The 19,020-nt window shown below is 48.3% G+C and overlaps 1 protein-coding gene across 1 annotated transcript in view; it reads right to left on the bottom strand.

The window, feature by feature from the left end:
- Positions 1-1,857: 1,857 nt before the first annotated feature.
- The window catches only part of MAPKAPK2 (MAPK activated protein kinase 2), a 41,163-nt gene continuing 24,000 nt past the window's right edge, over positions 1,858-19,020 (bottom strand). Inside the window, exons 2-10 of the mRNA XM_063177929.1 lie at positions 11,759-11,898; positions 8,882-8,946; positions 7,241-7,320; positions 5,848-5,974; positions 4,933-5,008; positions 4,691-4,815; positions 4,344-4,429; positions 3,573-3,653; positions 1,858-2,887 (exon numbers count right to left, since the gene is read on the bottom strand). Coding sequence (XP_063033999.1) covers positions 2,744-2,887; positions 3,573-3,653; positions 4,344-4,429; positions 4,691-4,815; positions 4,933-5,008; positions 5,848-5,974; positions 7,241-7,320; positions 8,882-8,946; positions 11,759-11,898 — 924 coding nt within the window. The 3' untranslated portion in view covers positions 1,858-2,743. The remainder of the gene's footprint in view (positions 2,888-3,572; positions 3,654-4,343; positions 4,430-4,690; positions 4,816-4,932; positions 5,009-5,847; positions 5,975-7,240; positions 7,321-8,881; positions 8,947-11,758; positions 11,899-19,020) is intronic.

Genomic DNA, 19,020 nt, shown 5'->3' on the forward strand with positions numbered 1-19,020 from the left:
TTACCAATATGAAAAATGCAGTATTGGAATATTTACCAATAGGAAAAATCCTGTATTGGAATATTTACCAGTATTGGAATATTTACCAATGTGAAAAATGCCTATTTTATGATTGGCTTTTTGCAAATATTAAAATGAATATTGTATGTGTTGTGTTAGAAAGTGATGCTGTGTTAATTCTCTTAAGTAGTGTGTTAAATATAGTTTTAGGTTATAACAAAATGTTAAAATAGAAACGATGCTATGTAGGATACTTTTTTCTAAAGAAAGGACTCACACTGAGATAGCAGCCACAGGATGCCTGAATCTTTCAGAGAAAGAGAATTTACTGCTACATTATCAGGAGAATGAACTTCTTCCTGCCTCAAGGTGCTGTCAGGATTCAGAGGAAGAAGCTGACACTGCCCAGACAGAATCCTGTGTTTGAGTGGAATTTATGCATCATGGATGAGGTGTATGAATATGCAACAGGCTGTTGCTGTTAAGGGTTAATCCTCTGTTAACGTGGGGCCTTTTTCGGGCTTATTTTGCCCAGAGTGCTGGTGCAGTTTCAGTGTGGATGTAGTGTAATATAGTATAGAATAATATAGTACAATAAAGTCATTAATCAATTAATTAGCCTTCTGATATCACAGGGTCGGATGCATCATTTCTTTCCAGATGTTTTACAATGAGCCCCTTCCTCACCTCCCGCAGCCCCGGCACCGGTGGTGGTGACGGGAACCGAGCACAGCCCCGGCGGCCCCGACACCGGGCAGGCACAGTGTCTGTCTGTCTGTCTGTCTGTCTGTCTGTCTGTCTGTCTGTCTGTCTGTGCCCTGCCGGCACCCGGGCTTGGCACCCGCGGCCCCGTGTGCCACAGCATCACCCGCAGCATCCACAGCACCCCACAGCATCTACAGCATCACCAAGATCCACAGCACCCCACATTACCCCACAGCACCCCACAGCACCCCACACCACCATCCACATCATCCACAGCACCCCCCATCATCCTACATCAACCCACAGCACCCCACAGCACCCCACAGCACCCCACACCACCATCCACATCATCCACAGCACCCCACATCATCATCCACAGCACCCACAGCACCCCACATCATCATCCCACAGAATCATTCCATACAATCCCATAGCACCCCACACCATCCCATAGCACCCCATGGCACCCCACAGCACCCACAGCACCCCTCATCATCCTGCATCACCCCACATCCTACCAAAGCGTCTCACATCACCCCATAGCACCCCACCCCATCCCACATCACCCCACAGCATCCACAGCACCCCATACCCTCCAAAAACATCCCACATCACCCCATAGCACCCCACACCATCATCCACAGCACCTCATGCCCTCCCACATCACCCCACAGCATCCACAGCACCCCACACCATCATCCCACAGCATCATGCCATACAATCCCATAGCACCCCACACTATCCCACAGCACCCCACAGCACCCCACATCATCCCATCCCCTCCAAAACATCCCACATCACCCCAGAGCACCCCACAGCACCATCCCACACAATCCCACATCACCCCACAGCATCATCCCACACAATCCCACATCACCCCACAGCATCATCCCACACAATCCCACATCACCCCATAGCACCCCACAGCATCATCCCACACAATCCCATTGCCCCCCACCCCATCCCACAGCACCCCAGAGCCCCAGCCCAGGGGTGACACGTGCTGGGCAGGGATGTCCCTCTGTCCCCAAGCCCCAAGGGGGGCTCAGCCTTTCTGGTGGCAAAAAGAGCAATTTTAGGGCACAGAGAGAGAGAGAGCAGCTGGAGCACTGCGGGATCTTCACAGCCACACAAGCAACAGGAGAGACTGGGTGACTCTTTAAGTGTCTTTAATCCAAAGGACTGAAGAGCAGACTGGGAAGATTAGTATAAGCCAACAGACAAAAACAATTTAAAAAAATTAAAAAAAAAAAAAAAGGGTGGGGGGGGATAAAAACCAGTTTTTCAAAACAAATTAAAATTCCGTACAGTGTCTAAAAAGATCACCTAAAAACTAAACCTTAAAAAATTGTTTTTCCCCATTCAAACACATTTAACGAAGTGACAAAATAATAATAATAATAATCATCATCATCATCATCATCCATGGACTAAAGACTTCAGAGCAGCTGCAGGCCCACAGACAGACACACACCCCACACGGACAGACAGACAGGGAGGGCTGGGGTGCTGCTTTTTGGCTCCTGTGCTTGATTTGGGACCCTCCCACCCCAGGACAGCTCTCTGTCCCTGGAGCCTGCTTCTAGCCAGCATCCACACAGGGAACACTCTGTCTGGGTTTCAGCTCTACAGTAGTTTTTAAAAAATATTTATATGTTCTATACCCTAAAAAGGTCACCACAGGAGTTTTCATGTCTTTGGAAGGAAGGAGGAGGAAAAGAAAAAAAATATATATATATATAAATCAAAACTGTTTCACAAAAGAAAAATAAAAATCCAATTATTGGCGGCGTTCACCTACAGGACGAAAAAATCCCTGGCTGCAGGTGTGGATCTGAGAGGGGGGAGGATCTCACCACCTGCTCCAGAAAGGTCAGAAACACAGGTGAGTAGCTAAAAATAACTAGTCTGGTATAAATGTCTGAATTCCATGCGCTCGATAGAACAGTCTGTTTCTTTTTGTCTTTTTTTTTCCTTAAAAAATATATATATATATATTTATAGTTATTGCTTTCTGGAGGGCTGGTGGGCAGGGCCCTCAGTGGGGCAGCGTGGTGGGCTCGGGGGGGTTGGCTTTCTTCCTCCTCTTCATCAGCAGAGGGTTCGAGGAATCCTCGATTTTCTTGATCTTGATTTGTTCGTAGTCCACTCTCATGGTGGCCAGGGCACTGGTCATCTCCTCCTGTGGGCACACAGAGACATCAGCAAAGCCCTCCAGGGTGAAATATGGTCTCCTCAAGCCAGGTCTCTAAGTTCTTGGGGATCTGTTTCACACCCAAATAGCTCAGCTACCTCAGAGGGAATAAAATGAGCAGGATGGTGTGACAGAGTTCACTGGGGTTGTTGGATGAGGGAAGAGATGAGGATCTGACTCCACGTTTCAGAAGGCTGACTTATTATTTTATGATATATATTATATTAAATCTATACTAAAGGAATAGAGAAAGGATTTCATCACAAGGCTAGCTAAGAATGGAAAAAGAAGGAATGGTAACAAAGGCTCTGTCTCGGACTCTCTGTCCCAGCCTGCTGACTGTGATTGGCCATTAATTAGAAACAACCACATGAGACCAATCACAGATCCACTGTTGCATTCCACAGCAGCAGATAACCATTGTTCACATTTTGTTCCTGAGGCCTCTTAGCTTCTCAGGAGGAAAAATCCTAAGGAAAGGATTTTTCATAAAAGATGTTAACCCAACACAGCCACTCCACCACTACATCATGTCCCAAGTGCCACATCTATGCAGCTTTGAACACTTCCAGGGACAGTGAATGTGCCTGGTCTGCAGTGCCCAGGAGAGGACATTCCCCAGATGACAGAGGGGTGCAGAGCTTTGCAGGCAGGGTCAGAGGAGAGGTTTTACCTTCACATCCTCCCACAGGTCCTTCTCCTCCTTCAGCACACGGCTGGTGTGCAGCGGGGTCTGGGGCACCTGCATGGATTGCTGCCAGGAGAGGGGAGGAGCGTGAGCTGGGATGGATCCAATAGCATCCCATTAACCCATCCCATGGATCCCATCCCACCCCATCCCACCCCATCCCATCCCATCCCATGGATCCCATCCCATCCCATCCCAACCCATCCCATCCCATGGATCCCATCCCATCCCATCCCATCCCATCCCATCCCATCCCATCCCATCCCATCCCATCCCATCCCATCCCATCCCATCCCATCCCATCCCATCCCATCCCATCCCATGGATCCCAATCCCATGGATCCCATCCCATCCCATCCCATGGATCCCATCCCATCCCATCCCATCCCATCCCATCCCATCCCATCCCATGGATCCCATCCCATCCCATCCCATCCCATGGATCCCATCCCATCCCATCCCATGGATCCCATCCCATCAACCCCATACCATCCCATTATCCCATCCCATTATCCTCTGGATCTCATCCCATTATCCCATGGATCCCACACCATTATCCCATGGATCCCATCCCACTATCTCATCCCATCCCATGGATCCCATCCCTTGGATCCCATCCCATCGCATGGATGCCATCTCATTATCCCATGCCATCAATCCCATCCCATCCCATCCCATCCCATCAATCCCATCCCATCCCATGGATCCCATCCCATGGATCCCATCCCATTCCATGATCCCATGATCCCATCTCACCATGATCCAGGGGTGGTTCATGAACTCCGTTATCGTCATGCGCTGGGTCGGGTCTGTCTTCAGCAGGTTTCGGATCAGCTGCTTCACTGCAGGGGTTGGGGCAGGGTCAGGGGCCTGCAGCAGCTCCTGGGGGGCTCCAGCCCCAGCCCCAAAACCCCTGAGTGCCCTCCCGTGTGCCCTCCCCTGTGCCACACGCCTGACCCTGCACAAACCCTTCAGCAAAAGCCTCTCCAGCAGAGGTGAAGATGCTGAGAGGTGACTCCTGCCACAGCCAGGGGTCTGAGCTGCTCCCAGCCCTCCAAAGGAGACCTCAGCCTGGGCACAGGCCCCACAGGGACCACGTTTACCTTCCTCTGACACCTCGGACCACTCGGGGTTGGGGAACTCGTACTGGCCCATCCGGATCCTCTTCTTCATGCCAGGAGAGATGGCCAGGCCGTGGTTGGAGTAGAAGGGGGGGTACCCACACAGCCTGTGCCAGGAGGGGGAACAGAGTCAATGTGGCACCCCAAAAACCTCCCCAGGGGCACAAGGCAGTGCAGGAGCAGGAGCTGAGCCCTGCAGGAGGGACAGGAACCCTCAGACTTACAGAATATACATGATGACACCCAGGGACCACATGTCACAGGACTTGTCGTACTTCTCTGGGCCCAGCACTTCTGGAGCTGGTAAAAACAGAAAGAAAATCCTAAATCTGAGTGTCAGCACTGGGTGAGAGGGCTCTGACACCCCAGGGAGACATCAAGAGCCACTGTGGGAAGCTCTGCCTGGAGCAGCCCCCAGCTCCCTGCTGCAGGCTCCAGGAGACAAAAGATGGTTTTGTCACTTTTAACAGGGGGCACACTCCTACACCAACCCCAAGGCCAGCCCCCAGGCATTTACCTGGAAAATGAAATAGGAAAGCCTTACAAATATGATTGCTTGGCAAAAGATTTTGAGAATATGGAAACTATAAGCGAGATTGAAATGAAAGCAAGCTTTGAGATACCTCAGGTACTGAACAACTGGAAAACAATGGTGTGGCCAGCTGAAGGTGATCCCCTTTTGATGGAACAACACCCTCTGCTTGCAGACAGTCCAAGGGTCAGAGCAGACCCTACAGCTTGGCAGAAGGGCCCAAAGAGGAGTTTTTAGGGTTTAAAATGTAACACAGTGTGGTAATGTAATGATTCTTATAGGCTGTATGGAAATGCTGTAGGATTTGTATCTTGGACTAGATTGGTTAGTGAGAATTAGAATATTCAGCACAGCAGAAGATTTAGGGTATTGTAATGGGAACCTCGCTCTCTTACTTTCTTATCCTCTCTTTTACTCTCTCATCCTCTTTACCACACTCTTGCCTTCTCTCTCTTTACTTCTCTCAGCCCTGCTCCAGCTGTGGCTGGCAGCTCCCAGCAGGGCCCTGCACCCTTTGCAATAAACCCCAAGTTCCAAGCCCTGGCTGCAGAGATCTCTCATCTCCATCCATCCCCAACCATCCTACCCCTGATGTTCCTCCACTCACCCACGTAGTAGGGTGTGTAGCAGGGCGTGGCCAGCGAGTTGTGCGTGGTGGTTTCCTTGGCGAAGCCGAAGTCGGTGAGTTTCAGCACGGCGTTGGGCCGCTTGGAGGTGTACAGGAGGTTCTCTGGCTGGGAACACACAGGGACAAGGAGTGAGCCATCAGGGAGGGTGACCCCAACACCCAACACAGATTTCCTGGGGAATATTCCTCCTGAGGCATCCAGGATGCTGCTCCACAGGGTTAGGCTGTGCCTTAGCTTAGTGCTGAGCTCCGCTGTTGAACCCGGTCTGTGACCGTGTTCACAGTGGTCTTAGGATGAGGGAAGATATGAGGATATGACTCTGTGTTTCAGAAGTCTTGATTTATTATTTTATGATATTAAAACTATACTAAGAGAATAGAAGAAAGGATTTCATCAGAATGCTGGCTAAGAATGGAAAAAGAAGGAATGATAACAAAAGCTTCTGTCTCGGACTTTCTCAACTCACTGTGATTTGCCATTAATTAGAAACAACCAACATGGGCTAATCAAAGATCTGCTTGTTGCATTCCACAGCAGCAGATAACCATTGTTTACATTTTGTTCCTGAGGCCTCTCAGCTTCTCAGGAGAAAAAGTCCTAAAGAAAGGATTTTTGATAAAAGATGTCTGTGACACCGGTCCTCTCGGACCCACCTTGGGTCACAAGCAGGAAATCAGGGATATGGGATTGAGAGGAACAGTGGATTTGTCTTTACAAACAAGCTGTGAGGCTGCTGGTAGATAAAACCTCTGGAGCAGCTCTGCCCCTTGGAGCAGAGTGAGCAGGGGGATGTGGAAACACACCCCCACCCTGCAGGAAACAGCAGGTTTGGCCATTTTACCAAGATTCAGACAGAAAAGGTAAAAGAAAGAGGTACCCAGACTGTCCATAAGTCTTTGTTCTTATTGTCTCATATTGAACTAAATCCTAATTGTCGAAATTTTTATTACTCTAATTATATTACTATTTTTATAACCATTTTATTACTATCAAACTTTTAAAATTCTAAAAACAAGTGATTGGTGTTTTTCACACTATACTAAAAAGTCACTACATGAAAAAGATACTACACTAAAGAAATACTACAGAAAAACCTGTGGCTGTCTCCAGACTGTCACAAAACAGCTTTTTTCTAATCAATCAGTCTAAACAACCATGTTCTTCACTAAACAATCCCCATAACACATCCCACACATCCTAAACAACAGGAGCAGCAAGCAGAGATAAGAATTGTTTTCCTCTGAGCTTCTCACTGCCTTCCCCAGGAAAAATCCGGGGAGAGAGAATTATTATCTCTGTTCAGAGAACACGAATGCCTCATGGAGCAGCAGGGCTGGGCCCTGGCACTGCCAGGGGGGCTCAGGGTGGTACCTTCACGTCCCGGTGCGCGATGTTGATCGAGTGCAGGTACTGGATGGCTTCCCCAATGCTCTTCATGATCTCCGAAGCCTCTGAAGCAGCAAAGAAACCATCAGAAGCCTTCAGAGGCAAGTTAAAAAGGGCACTGTTCCCTGGGGAGCTCTACAAACCAGCAGCCAAAGAATCTGGCTGAGGTCAAAGGGGTTTGCTGTGCTTGCAGTCCCCCTGTCCATGGAGTCTGTGCCACTCCCCATCCCTGGGAAAGGAGCCTGCAGCTCCCAGAAACTCCAGGGGAAGGGATGGGGCAGAGCCCAGCCCCTGGCCCTAACACCAAGGAGGGTCTTGCACTGTTTAGGACACCCAAGGAGCAAGGAATGCAGCTGGGAAAGGTTTCTCCTTAGGATGGGAAGTCAAGGGGGCAACGGGCTCAGAGTTTGGGGTGTGTGGTTGCTTCTCCTGGCCAGAGGAGGAGAGGGAATGAGATCAGTGAGATCTATGAGAACCACATGTTCTTAACTCAGTTCCCATGGACTTAACTTTTTGAGGGAGGAGGGTGTTTCTGACATGAGTGGGATGGACAGGAGTGTGGGAGCAGCTGAGAAAATACCCCCTAACCCTATTGTCAAGCAAACATGAAAAGCAGGGCCCCTTGCACCCACATCCCTCATTCCCTGCGTGCAGAACTCTGCTGGGGATCCAGAAGAGTCCCTGAGGGCATGGAGGGGACTGAAAGGCCAGCAGGGTGTCACACTGAGGGGATGGAGGGGATGAAAGGCCAGCAGGGTGTTCCACTGAGGGGATGGAGGGGATGAAAGGCCAGGGTGTTACACTGAGGGGATGGAGGGGATGAAAGGCCAGCAGGGTGTCACACTGAGGGGATGGAGGGGACTGAAAAACCATGGTGTTCACTGAGGGGATGGAGGGAACTCAAAGGCCAGGGTGTTACACTGAGGGGATGGAGGGGACTGAGGAGATGGAGGTGACTGAAGGGCCAGCAGGGTGTTACACTGAGGGGATGATGGAGGGGATGAAAGGCCAGCAGGGACTTACACTGAGGGGATGGAGGGGACTCAAAGGCCAGTGTGTTACACTGAGGGGATGGAGGGGACTCAAAGGCCAGTGTGTTACACTGAGGGGATGGAGGGGATGAAAGGCCAGGGTGCTACACTGAGGGGATGGAGGGGACTGAAGGGCCAGGGTGTTACACTGAGGGGATGGAGGAGACTGAGGGGATGGAGGGGATGAAAGGCCAGGGCGTTACACTGAGGGGATGGAGGGGATGAAAGGCCAGGGCGTTACACTGAGGGGATGGAGGGGACTGAGGGGATGGAGGGGATGAAAGGCCAGGGCGTTACACTGAGGGGATGGAGGAGACTGAGGGGATGGAGGGGATGAAAGTCCAGGGTGTTACACTGAGGGGATGGAGGGGATGAAAGGCCAGCAGGGAGTTACACTGAGGGGATGGAGGGGATGAAAGGCCAGGGTGTTACACTGAGGGGATGGAGGGGATGAAAGTCCAGGGTGTTACACTGAGGGGATGGAGGGGATGAAAGGCCAGGGTGCTACACTGAGGGGATGGAGGGGTTGAAAGGCCAGGATGTCACACTGAGGGGATGGACTGGACTCAAAGGCCAGCAGGGTGTGGGCTCATACCCCGTTCAGTGAAGGCCTGGTCTCCCCTGTCCTGGATGCGGCTGAAGAGCTCCCCACCATCCAAGCTGCAAGAGAGCAGATGCTGTTACACACCGTGGCTTGTTGAATTTGTAGGCAACTTCCACATGGGAAGAGATGAGGATCTTGACTCCATGTTTCAGAAGGCTGATTTATTATTTTATGATATCTATTATATTAAAAAATGCATATTATATAAAATTATATATTATATTAAAATATATAAAATAATATATAATTATATCGTTATATAATATATATATAAATATATATTTTAATATCAAATACAATTATATATGATATTAAAATATATATTATCTAAAATTATAAATATATTATTATATAAAATATATATTATATAAAATTGTATATAATATTAAAATAATATATTCTATAACATTACATTAAAACTATACTAAAAGAATAGAAGAAAGCATTTCATCAGAAGGCCAGCTAAGAATAGAAAAGAATGATGATAAAATCTTGTGACTGACCAGAGAGTCTGAGACAGCTGGACTGTGATTGGCCATTAATTAAAAACAACCACATGACACCAATCACAGATGCACCTGTTGCATTCCACAGCAGCAGATAATTATTGTTTACATTTAATTTCTGAGGCCTCTCAGCTTCTCAAGAGAAAAATCCTAGCAAAAGGATTTTTCACAAAATATATCCGTGACAGTGGCTCCATCCCAACAAACCCTCTGCTGCTGAGCAGGAATCATTGCCCTTCTCCATCCAAGACCTTGGGTGGTGTTTTGGGGCGTTTCAGAGCCTCCTCCTTCCCGAAAGGAGCAGGGCAGAGGCTCAGTGCTGGGCGGGCGTGGCCGCCCCAGCAGCCACAAAAACACATTTACAGTAAAGGCAGCAAATGTGGCTTGAAATCGGTGAGAGCACTCCCAGCACACGTGGCCTCCTTTTGCTCACGAGCCAACTGCCTCAGCAGCACCATGACCCAGCACAGAAGTGCTGAGCGAAGCTCAGGGTGAGGCAGCAGCAAGTGTCACAAAGGCTCCCCAAGCTGGGGCTCAGAGGCTGGACACCCCTGCAGCACAGCCAGGTCCCGTGGGAGATGCTGGAGAACCACTGGTGGGTTCCCTCCCCAGGTACCCTCAGGGGAAATGCAGCTCCCACAGAGCTCAGGACTGAGGTGTGGGAGAATTCTCCCTGAGAGCAGGGATAATGGCACTTCCTGGCCCTGCCTTATCTGCCTGAAGCAGGAATAGTTTGGCTTTCTCAGCGCTGATAGCATCTCCCTGACATTCAGTGACATCTGCAGCAGCAATAGCCTGCAGCCCCTGGGACCCTGTGCTGCACAGAGCCTGGCAGGAGGGATCCAGAGCCTGTCAGAAAGGATTCAGAGCCTGTGAGGAGGGAACCAGAGCAGTCAGGAGGGATCCACAGCCTGTCACAGGGATGCAGAGCAGTCAGGAGGGATCCTGAGCCTGGAAGGAGGGATCCAGAGCCTGCCAGGGTGGACCCAGAGCACTCAGGAGGGATCCAGAGCCAGTCAGAAAGGATTCAGAGCCTGAGAGGATGGATCCAGAGCCAGTTAGGATGGAACCAGAGTGTATCAGGAGGGATCCAGAGCAGTCAGGAGGGGTCCAGAGCCTGTCAGGAGGGATCCAGAGTCAGTGAGGAGGGATCTAGAGCCTGTAAGGAGGGATCCAGAGCCTGAAAGGAGGATCCAGAGCAGTCAGGAGGGGTCCAGAGCCTGTCAGGAGGGATCCAGATCAGTCAGGAGGGATCCAGAGCCTGTCAAGAGGGATGGAGAGCAGTCAGGAGGGAGCCAGAGTAGTCAGAAAGGATCCAGAGCAGTCAGGAGGGATCCAGAGCCTGAGAGGATGGATCCAGAACCTTTCAGGAGGGATCCAGAGTCTCAGAACATGGATCTAGAGCAGTCAGGAGGGATCCAGAGCAGTCAGGAGGGATTCAGGGCAGTCAGGAGGCATTCAGAGTCAGTCAGGAGGGATCCAGAGCCTGTTAGGACTGACCCAGAGCCTGTGAGGATGGATCTAGTGTCAGTCAGGAGGGATCCAGAGCCTGTCAGGAGGGATCCAGAGCAGTCAGGAGGGATGGAGAGAAGTCAGGATTAATCCAGATGGATCCAGAGCCTGTCAGGAGGAATCCAGACCCTGCTCCTGCTGGAAATCCAATCCTGCCTTGCCATGGACGTTACCCCAGAGCACCCCTCAGTCACACTGACAGTCCTGGGCACTCTCCTACCCCTCAGCCATTCTTTCTTTCTTTCTCTCCCCACTGCCTTCCCTTGCCCATCCCTGGCTGCCCAGAGTGCCAGGGTGGTTCTCAGTGCCTGTTTCGCCGCAGGAGCTGCTCTGGGGGTGCTGTGCCACGTGCCCTGGCACCGCTCCTGCACCCGCTGCCCCCCCGGGCGATCTGCCAGCTTGCCAGGGGAGAGGTTTTGGCAAGGAAACTGCATCAAATCACAGCTGCGGTTGGGATGTGGTTTCGATACTTTCCCCTTCATCCCTCCTCCTCGTCCCCAGGTTCGTACCAAGCTCCTACCCAAAGCAGAGCAGCTGCTGCTGCTGCAGGCGGTGCCAGGGCGGCACCAGCGCTGCCAGCTCGGGCACTGCCCCACCACAGCCTGCCAGGAACCTGCCAGGAACCTCCCCCAGGTTTTGGTGGCCAAAGGCAGTTTGGTTATGACCCACCTGTGAGAAGCACAGGCCTTGAGCTGAGCTTTTTCAGGATGACTCAGAGCCAGCAGCCCCGGCTGTCCCCATCCCTCCAACGCCACCCTGCCATCCCCCTGGCATCCCCAGGGCTGGAAGGTGCCCACCCCCCTCTGGCAGCCCCCCAGCAGCCTGCAGTGCCCACGGGCCGGGCTCTCACCACTCCATGACGATGAGCAGACACTTCCTCCCCTGGTAGAGGTTCTCATAGACGTCCATGATGCGCACGATGTGCGCGCACTGCGACGCCCGCCAGTGCAGCTCCACCTCCCTGCGGGCCTTGGGGCAGTCCTGCAGCATCTGCGGGAGAAGGGACACGCTGTGAGCCCTGAGACACCCCCGGACAGCAGGGCCATCACCCCCGGGTGGCTCTGTGACACGGGGACGAGCACCGGGCGCTCCCTGAGGGCGCACGGAGCGCTCTGACAATGCCTCCATCCCCATCTAGTGGGAACTCTGAGAAGCCGTTTGCCCTCGGCTTGCCCTTCCTGCCAAGGTTCATAAAAGCTTATTCGGGCTGCCTGCCACCTCCCAGTGTCCCACCAGCGAGATCTACTGCCTTTATGAGCCATTCTGCATCCTGATACCTCCACTGCTGCACCCCTGGGTGCCACCGAGCATCCTCACCCTCACCCTTGCTGTGCTGTCCCCCATCATTTCCCAACCATCCACAAAAGCTCCCTCACCACAAATTCAGAGCCCACCAGCACCCCTGCCTGGGGAAGGGCCAAAGCAAACATCCAGATGTTCCCTAAATTACAGCTCTTTAATGAACCCCCTGCCCTTCCCAGAGACAACTCAGAGCTCCCAGGTGCAGGAAGGATTTGTTTGTCTGCCACAGACTATTAGTTATGATGTTTGTCAGGATAAACAGCCAGCCTTAATTATTGTGCTCCTAAATATAGAACAACAAACGTGTCTATCTTGAGCCCAGCTCGTTTTCCTTCCTGTCTCCAGCAGCCTTTGGGGCCGGGCTCAGCCTCTGGAGCAGCTCTGCCCCTTGGAGCAGAGCGAGCAGGGGGATGTGCACACACACCCCACCCTGCAGGAAACAGCAGGTTTGGCCATTTTACCAAGATTCAGACAGAAAAGTCCTTCTGACCCCTCTGAGCTCTCCCCAGGAGCAGAGGAGCATCATCCCTGGGATGCTCTGCAGGACCCAGGTGGTTCTCAGTGCAGGGGGATCTCACAGGAACAAGGATTAACTCCCAAAACCCACACAGGGCCCATTTCCACATGGAACACTCACTGATGGTGATGCCCTGGCAGAGTAACCCTGCTCAGAACAGCAGGCATCCTCTGCCATGGGGAAAGGCACAGAGAGGATGTGCCCTTCATCCACCCACCCAAAACACCATCCCTGGCCCTGGTCACACCTCTCCCTTCAGTCACCCACCCAAAACAGCATCCCAGCCTCTGGTCACACCTCTCCCTCAACCCACCCACCCAAAACACCATCCCAGCCTCTGGTCACACCTCTCCCTTCAGCCATTCACCCAAAACACCATCCCAGGCCCTGGTCACATCTCTCCCTTCAGCCATTCACCCAAAACACCATCCATCCCAGGCTCTGGTCACACCTCTCCCTTCATCCACCCACCCAAAGCACCATCTCCAGCTTTGGTGGGGATGGAACAGATGGAACACTCACTGATGGTGATGCCCTGGCAGAGTAACCCTGCCCAGAGCAGCAGGCATCCTTTGCCATGGGGAAAGGCACAGAGAGGATGTGCCCTTCAGCCACCCACTCAAAGCACCATCCCTGGCCCTGGTCACACCTCTCCCTTCAGTCACCCACCCAAAACACCATCACAGCCTCTGGTCACACCTCTCCTTTCAGCAACTCACCCAAAACACCATCCCAGGCTCTGGTCACATCTCTCCCTTCATCCACCCACCCAAAGCACCACCCCAGGCTCTGGTCACATCTCTCCCTCAACCCACCCACCCAAAACACCATCACAGCCTCTGGTCACACCTCTCCCTTCATCCAGCCACCCAAAACACCATCACAGCCTCTGGTCACACCTCTCCCTTCATCCAGCCACCCAAAACACCACCCCAGCCTCTGGTCACACCTCTCCCTTCAGTCACTCACCAAAACACCATCCCAGGCTCTGGTCACACCTCTCCTTTCATCCAGCCACCCCAAAACACCACCCCAGGCTTTGGTGGGGATGGAACACTCACTGATGGTGCTGCCCCTGGTGATCTGCATTCCTGCCCAGAGCAGCAGTTGTCCTTTGCCACAGGGAAAGGCACAGAGAGGATGTGCCCTTCATCCACCCACCCAAAACACCATCCCAGCCTCTGCTCACACCTCTGCCACCTCCTCTCCTTCTTCCCCAGGCAGAGGAAACCTGTGGGAAACCGTTGGCACCAAACCACCAGCTCTGTGCAAAGCCAACCTTTGCACAACTTGAAATTGCTCACACCAACAGCCTTGGGGCAAAGGAAGACAGGGCAGGAGGTTGGACACCCTCTCCTTGCTCCTCTGTTGCTTAATTACCCTGAAAACTGCATCCTGCAGAAGGCAAAACCATAAGCAAGAGTAACACCAGCCCCCGAGGAGCCATGCAGAGGGCACTGAGAAAAGCCTGGCTATTTTTTGCAGCCCCACTCTGAAGAGCCTTGGCATGGGGAGCCAGGAAGCCGAAGAGAAAAGAGAAAAACAAAACAATTTGTAATTACGCTGCAGGAAAATGGAGCAGCAGCAGGAAGCTGCTAGTTAACATCATTCTGCACAAGACAAACAGCAGAGGTACAGCAAAATACATCCCATTTTTAGAGGTCACTCTGAGTGCTTTTATAGGAGGTTAATTGGATTTCTAATGAAGCAGGAGGCAGCAGCAGCCTCCATTACCTGCCCCAGCACAGCCCTGACGTTTGTTTTTGTACCCAGACAGGCTCTGGGAGCAAAGAGCTGCCCTGGTGCTCTCAGCACACCCAGCTGTGATCCAGCTGCTCCCTCCATCCCCTGCTGGCTCTGCACGGACAGAGGATGGAGAGGCCTCCAGAGGAGCAGATTAGGCCTCATTAAGGCAATGGTTTGGTTAATTTAGGAAATGTTCCTGGTGGCAGCAGGGTGAGGGAGAGCTGAAGGCCACATGCACTCCCCACTGCTGCTGCAGGAAGGATTGAAAAGTATATTTGACTCTTAGGACCTAACTATCAAGTTGTAAGAATATTTCCTCTGTGATTTTAATGAACTCTCAGTATATTTTATGATATTAAGAATATTTCCTCTATGATTTTAATGAACTCTCAGTACATTTTATGATATTAAGAATATTTCCTCTATGATTTTAATGAACTCTCAGTATATTTTATGATATTAAGAAAGCTGATAGGCCAAGAAACACTTATAGTGTATTGTAATTAGGAAATAGCTAATTTCTGATTGTGATGGTGTGAATTGTAACATCTGCATGTCTCACCCTTGGCAGACTAAAAATGGAATAAAAATTTTTAAAACACCTCTCAGTTGCCCCATCTGTGGGTCAGAAAAGAGCATAACCCAACAGGCAAGCATATTTCCTCTATGATTTTAATGAACTCTCAGTATATTTTATGATATTAAGAAAGCTGATAAGCCAAGAAACACTTATAATGTATTGTAATTAGGAAATAGTTAACTTCTGATTGTGATGGTGTGAATTGTAACACCTCTACTGTCTCACCCTTCACGTGAGATTGAAAATGGAATAAAAGTTTTTAAAATGCCTCTCAGTTGCCCCATCTGTGGGTCAGAAAAGAGCATAATCCAACAGGCAAGCCATGGCATGTCAGAACCCAGAACATCCCTCTGTCTGTCCAGGATGGCAAAACCCCTGTCAGGGGGCTCAGAGACCCTGGCACGGAGCCCCAAACACCTGTGGGTTTGGTTATGGAGCAAATCACCAACCTTAGATGAAGATCAGCAAGCCACAACAGTTTAAGTAGAATAATAGTGAATTTATCACGATGTGAAAAAAAGTAGATTTTGGGGTTTCTAGAATGGGGGTTCAAGGGGCAAGATGGAAGGAACTGAGTGTGTCCAGCCTTTCTCCTTCTTCTTCTTGGCCTCCATCTTCTGCTGTCACGTTGGATGAATCCAGGATGACACCGTCAGGATTCAGAGGAAGGAGCTGACACTGCCCAGACAGAATCCTGTGTTTGAATGGAATTTATGCATCGTGGATGAGGTGTATGAATATGCAACAGGCTGTTGCTTTTAAGGGTTAATCCTCTGTTAACGTGGCTCCTTTTGTGCTGCCCAGAAAAAGATACCTGGACTGTCCATAACTCTTTGTTTCTATTCTCTCATATTGTCCTAATCCAAATTGTCCAAATAATTATTACTCTAATTGTATTACTATATATATATATATATATATATATATATATATCACATTTATATTTATATTTTTATTTATATTTATATTTATATTTATATTTATATTTATATTTATATATTTAATTTTAATATAAATAATATAAATATAAAATATTTATATTTATATTGTATAAATTTATATAATATATATTTATATAAATATAACATATTATATTTATATAAATATATATATTATATCTATTTATACACATTATCTTTATATATATTTATATTTTATATTTATATAAATTTAAATATAAATATTAAATATTTATATTTATATTTCGGCATTTATGTATTTATATTTATTTTTAATATAGATAAAATTATAAATATAAATAAAAATATTTATATTTATATTGTATAAATTTGTATAACATATATTTATATAAATATAATATATTATATTTATATAAATATATGTATTCTATCTATTTATACATATTATATATTTATATTTATATTTATGTATTATATTTATATAAATATAGATATAAATATAAATATGATACATAAATATAAATATATTTCTATTTCTATTTCTATTTCTATTTCTATTTATATTTATATTTATATTTATATTTATATTTATATTTATATTTATATTTATATTTATGTATTACTATCTTATATTTATATATTACTATTTTTATTACTGTTAAACTTGTAAAATCTTACAAACAAGTGATTGGCGTTTTTCACACTTCCAAAGAAGGGCTCCTCGGAGATCCAACTCTGCATTATTTCAGACAGAAAGCCGCTGCATTTCCTGCCTGCTCCTGCTGGAGAGGAGGGCTCGGCAGCCCAGGGCAGTAACCGGATCCCTGTGTTACACAAGCGTCCCCGGGCAGGGCACAAGGGCAGCGCTGGCTGCAGGGGAAGCTCTGCCACCAACTCTGAGCAAAGCGGGCAGGAATCAGAGCTGCATCCCCTTGTTGGCTGCTCCAGGTGTTCAGATGTGCAGCCACTGCTGCAGGAGCCTGAATGAGGGATGTGGGACTCCAGGCAGCTCTCCAAAATGCAGTTTATTCCATCCAAGGTGTCACAGCAGTCCAGAGTCATGGGTGACAGAGCTGTGCCTATGTTAGCGTTCAGAAACACAGAATCACGGGGGATTATATGCGATGCTTTTTATTAAGAGCTCTGGGAATCGGGGTATATTCAACCCAAATCTGACTCCGACCATGCATCCGAAGTGATCATGTTTTATATTCTATCGTTACATAACTTTCATGTTAATTATTAAACTTATATTGTTCTATTGTATACATAAATTTAGCCCCTCTCTGAATTTCCAACATAGTTTCTCACTATTCTTCTTATGGTTATATAATAATTACATTTAATTACTAAACAATCATCACATCTAACAATTATATAATTTATCATACTGCTTACGCAGGTGCAGTTGATCCGGGAAAGCACAAAGCCTAACATTTTAGGTTCTATCTTTAACTTTTTCCAGGGTTCCACTATCACCTACAGCTGCAGGCAGGCCTGGAGACCCCTTGGTTTTGGTTACAATGCATTCTATACTTTTCTTTTGGTTACAATGCATTCTATACTTTTCTTTTGGTTACAATGCATTCTATACTTTTCTTTGCTGAGCATCTCAATACAGTAGAACCAACCTGTGGAAAATGCGTGTATTTTATGATTGGCTTTTCGCAAATATTCAAATGAATATTGTATGTGTTGCGTTAGAAAGTGATGCTGTGTTAATTCTCTTAAGCAGTGTGGTAAATATAGTTTTAGGTTATAAAAATTGTCAAAATAGAAACTGTGCTATGGAGGATACTTTTTTCGTAAAGAATGGACTCCCACTGAGATAGCAGCCACAGGACACCTGAATCTTTCAGAGAAAGAGAATTTATTGCCCCATTATCAGGAGAAATGAACTCCTTCCCTCCTCGAAGGTGCTGCCAGGATTTGGAGGAAGAAGTTGGTAACAGAATCCTGTGTTTGAGTGGAATTTATGCATCATGGATGAGGTGTATGACTATGCAACAGGCTGTTGTTTTTAAGGGTTAGTCCTCTGTTAACGTGGGTCCTGGTACCCGGACTGTCTGTAACTCTTTGTCTCTATTGTCTCATATTGTCCTAATTCAAATTGTCCAAATCATTATTACTCTAAATATGTTGCTATTTTTATAACCATTTTGTTACAATTAAACTTTTAAAATTTTAAAAACAAGTGACTGGCGTTTTTCACACAATCTACACCTTAACTTTTATCTATAGCCTATCATAACTACTTATAATTACCATATTCATGTTGCTATTCTCCAATCACTCAAAGTTAGTACATTACTAAAAGTTGTTTAAGCTAGAAGTTGGTCTTCAGTTTTCTTGCAGTAGAAAATTCTGAGACCTTTTTTCTACTTGCCACATTTGCTGACTTGTTTGCCTGTGCTATCATTGCGCTTGGTAAAAACATCTTCTTGTTTGGGGTGGGTTTATCCTTTGCTCTAAGTCATAAAAACCCCTTCTAACTATCACACCTTTTGCCTTCTTGGTTATCCAGTGAGACTGGCTCAGCAATTCTTTTCTTCTCTATCAAAACTTGCTTCCATCTCTATTCCTTCATCAGACTCTACATTTAAAAACCTTTCTGCCAAGCACACACATCTGTGAGACTTCCTTGTCAAACCTTCATCCTTCCCAACACACTGCACATGTCCAGACACCAGCTCATCATCCCAGAGCATCCCAGTGTCCCCTCAGCATGGCAGGGGACAGGGGACAGCCAGGAGAGCTCTGTCCCATCCCATCCCATCCCTGCTCCCCAGTGGGGCACCTCCCTGCAGGAAAGGAGGGAGAGCAGGGACAGAGCCACTCCACCCTGCTGCTGGCAATTCGGGAGGAAATTCAGCTTTCAGCCTCATTCCAGCTCCCCTCCCAGCAGCCTGACACCTCTGAGATTTGGGCAGGCAGCGTTTGCTGCCATCCTGAGCCTTGGCTCAGCCCTGCTCCCCCAGGAGCCTTTCCATGCTGCCAGAGAAATTAGTTCTGTGCTCCTCTAAACAGCTCATTAGCTTCATTAGAGC

The sequence above is a fragment of the Melospiza melodia genome, chromosome 28, assembly GCF_035770615.1.
Source record: "Melospiza melodia melodia isolate bMelMel2 chromosome 28, bMelMel2.pri, whole genome shotgun sequence".
Taxonomy (NCBI): domain Eukaryota; kingdom Metazoa; phylum Chordata; class Aves; order Passeriformes; family Passerellidae; genus Melospiza; species Melospiza melodia.